Source organism: Nestor notabilis, unplaced genomic scaffold (assembly GCF_000696875.1).
Source record: "Nestor notabilis isolate BGI_N333 unplaced genomic scaffold, ASM69687v1 scaffold25495, whole genome shotgun sequence".
Taxonomy (NCBI): Eukaryota; Metazoa; Chordata; class Aves; order Psittaciformes; family Psittacidae; genus Nestor; species Nestor notabilis.
The window spans coordinates 734-3,895 of NW_009930949.1; the positions used below are offsets into that span (position 1 = coordinate 734).

Genomic DNA, 3,162 nt, shown 5'->3' on the forward strand with positions numbered 1-3,162 from the left:
TCCCGGCTCCATCCTCCCGTTGGGCATTTGCAGAGAGCGATAAGGTCCCCCTGAGCCTTCTCCATCTGCCCCCAGCTCCCTCAGCTCCCCACAGGAGCCGGGGGGGTGGTTTGTGCTTGTCCTCTCTGGCTTTTGGAGGCCACCTCAGGGCTTGATGCTTCCAACCCCGTCGCTGCCCAGCTGCGATGGGGCCGAGTGACGAACCCGAGTCTTCTCTTTGGCTTCAGCTGCGTTTCCCCATCGACTGAACCTCTTCTACTTGGCCAACGATGTGATCCAGAACTGCAAGAGGAAAAACGCCATCGTCTTCAGGGACACCTTTGCAGAAGTGCTCCCCGAAGCTGCTTCCCTGGTCAAGTAAGTAACGAGGGAGGTGGAAGGTTGAACAGCTTCCCAAAACTGGGAACCATTCCATGGCTCCGTGATTAGGGAAACAGGAGGGAAAGGTGTGGCGCTGGTGTGGATCCCAGTGCCCCCCCTCCTCCACTTGCTGCCCCCCTTTGGCTTCTGGACCTTCCTCAAACCTGGTTTGTAAAGGCCCAGGGCACAGTAAAGCCCCAAAGCAGCAGCTCCCTGGGGGATGATGTTGGTTTGTGGCTCTTGGGAGCAGCAGATGGTTGAACATGGCATGAAGCAGGGAGAGGTCGAAGCTGGGCTGCTCTTTAGCTTCTGTTTAAGTGCCAGAGGAGAAAGGTGAAAATACCTGTAAGAGATGAGGAGGAGGGAGGGAAAACTGGGAATGTGGGGAAAGGAAAAGCAGCCAAAGCCACGTTGCTCTTTCCTGGGGCTGGAACCTGGACGCGGCAGGAGTTGGGGCTGCCCAGGTGGTCTTGGGAGAAGCTCCCTTGGACCCAAGGAGTCCTTCCAGAGCACCCATGGGTGCAGAGCAGCCCCTGTGCTGCCGTGGCAGTGGAATCATCCACTGCACAGAGAACTTCCCACCTGGTGGACCCCTCAAAGTCTCCATTTCACCACGGAGTTATTCCCAGCCTGGAATCAGGAGGAATCCCAGCGCAGGGTAAGGAAGAGCCACAACACTCTTGTTTTTCTCAGGGATCCATCTGTATCCAAATCCATTGAAAGGATCTTCAAAATCTGGGAGGACCGAAACGTGTATCCTGAGGAAACCATCCTGGCACTGAAGGAGGCTCTGAGTAAGTCCTTCCCCTCTGCACCCCGGGGTCCCCAAACTGGCCCTGAGCAGAAGAGGCTGGGTGGGGGTGTCCACAGGCTCCAGAGCAGCACTTGGGGGTTGCACCTCCTCTGCCTTGGGGCTTCGTGCTTCTCCGGAGCTCTGGATCCTGAGCCAAGAGCCGGCCCAAAGGGCAGAGGAGCACGATGCTGCCTCCTGCAGCGGCAGCTCCAGAGCTGCAGGAGCTGGGGAATCCGCTCTGGAGTCGGGAGCCAAAGGCTTCCGTTGCTGAGAAGTTCAGGAATCTCTTCATTCGCAGAGCTTGGGAATAGAAAAGGCTTCAGGGAGCCGGGAATTGTGGCTGTTCCCAACGTGGTTTCGTTTTTCCATGCTTTTGGCAGTTGCCTTTTCCTCATCACTCCCAGTTTTGACCTGGCTCAGCCTAAAGGCAAAGAGAAGCTGGAGTTAAACCTGGAAAACCATCCCCATGTGCTGCATTCCTGAGGCAACGGGGGTTCTCTTGGGCATCCAAAGGAACGTGGTCCGAGTCCTTTAAACCCATTTCCTGTTCACTCTCTCACTGTGCAACCATCCGGGCCCCAAACTCCAGCTCTTCCCAGGAATTCCCTAACCTCCAGCCTGCAAACCCTGCCCTGTTTTCCAGGTACCACTTTCAAAACTCAGAAGCAGCTGAAAGAAACTCTCAACAAACAACCGAATAAGCCGTGGAAGAAAGCACAAAGTAAGGATCCAATGGGAATTCTCTGGCCTGGTGTAGGGATTGAGGAAGAGGAGCAGGACTGGAGTAAACCAGGAGCAAACAGGCACCTTCCCAGCCTTGGGAGCAAAGTAGCCTGAGAGCAGCAGGTCCTGGCAGTGCGAGGAGGAACCTGAGGCCCACAGTGTGGTCCAGCAGGAAACACCTTTAAGGCTCCTCCAAGTTTACTCATCTCTTGTGTTCTAGAGCCTCGAGGGGTGTGTAAAGAAGGTGGAGGAACATCCATGTCCCGGGGAGCGCCCGGGTCAGGTTAAGCAGAGGGTTTGGAGGGTTTGGGACTTGGCTTAACAGCACCAGCTGCTTCCCAAGCGCAGCCTGTGGCGCATCCAGCGCGGGGAAGGGGTTAGTGTGTTGCTTCTCCTGTTCTGGGCAGAAAGTGATGGATTTCGGGTGGCTGGGAGTGGAGTTTGTCCCCTCACCCTGTTAATAAGACACCAGAATAGAAGAGTGAGAGGTTTTATGTGCTTGAGCTTAATAAGTACCAAGGGGAGGCCTGTGTGGAGGAAGTGCTGAGCTGCCCGTGTCAGCTCTGAGCACTTGGACAGCACCAGAACGTTCCCTGGGGAGAGAGAGATGGGAACTCTTGGATGAGGCTTGTGGACCACCCCTCACAGGGGTGTCTCCTCCCAAGAGCAGAGCTGGGGCCGGGCACTGGGGGCATTGTAGGACTTGGTGACTGTGTCCCAGGCTCCAGAGCACCGAGGGCCGGGTGTGGGCTGATGAGCCTCTGCTCGAGTTTGGTTGTGACATTTTGACCTGGAGCTGCTCTTTGTGGCTGATTTCTGGTTCCTTTGGGTTTCTTTATCCTTCTTCTTTCTCCCAACAGCAGCCACCAACCCGAAAGCTGCTTTGAAGTCCAAGATTGTTGCAGAATTCCGGGTGAGTGGAAGTTTTCGGGCGCACTGAACTCCATGCACGGGCTTGTGGGGATGTCCTCCAGCAGAGCAGGCTGGTGGGAGGCTCCTGAAGGGGAGACCTCGGAGCAGCTCCAGTGCCTGGAGGGGCTCCAGGAGACCTGGAGAGGGGCTTTGGACAAGGGATGCAGGGACAGGCCGAGGGGGAATCCACGGGGATCCCCAGTTTGTTTGTGCATCAGCTCTCGTGTGGAAGCCACCTCAGAGCAGAGGCTGCTGCTCGGCTCCGAAGCAGCCTCGTGCCATTCCCAGTGGAGCTGCTCTTCCATGGGATATGATGGAATGTGATGCTTGTCTTGTCGCCTCCTCTCACAGCCCCAGTCTCTCATCGATGAGCT

General features: G+C 56.3%; 1 protein-coding gene across 1 annotated transcript in view; it reads left to right on the plus strand.

Annotated features, from left to right (window-relative positions):
• Positions 1–227: 227 nt before the first annotated feature.
• The window catches only part of LOC104406617 (regulation of nuclear pre-mRNA domain-containing protein 2-like), a gene marked incomplete at both ends in the record, with an annotated part of 4,651 nt that continues 1,716 nt past the window's right edge, over positions 228–3,162 (plus strand). The window contains 5 exons of the mRNA XM_010015662.1: positions 228–357; positions 1,054–1,154; positions 1,797–1,874; positions 2,737–2,789; positions 3,140–3,159. Coding sequence (XP_010013964.1) covers positions 228–357; positions 1,054–1,154; positions 1,797–1,874; positions 2,737–2,789; positions 3,140–3,159 — 382 coding nt within the window. The remainder of the gene's footprint in view (positions 358–1,053; positions 1,155–1,796; positions 1,875–2,736; positions 2,790–3,139; positions 3,160–3,162) is intronic.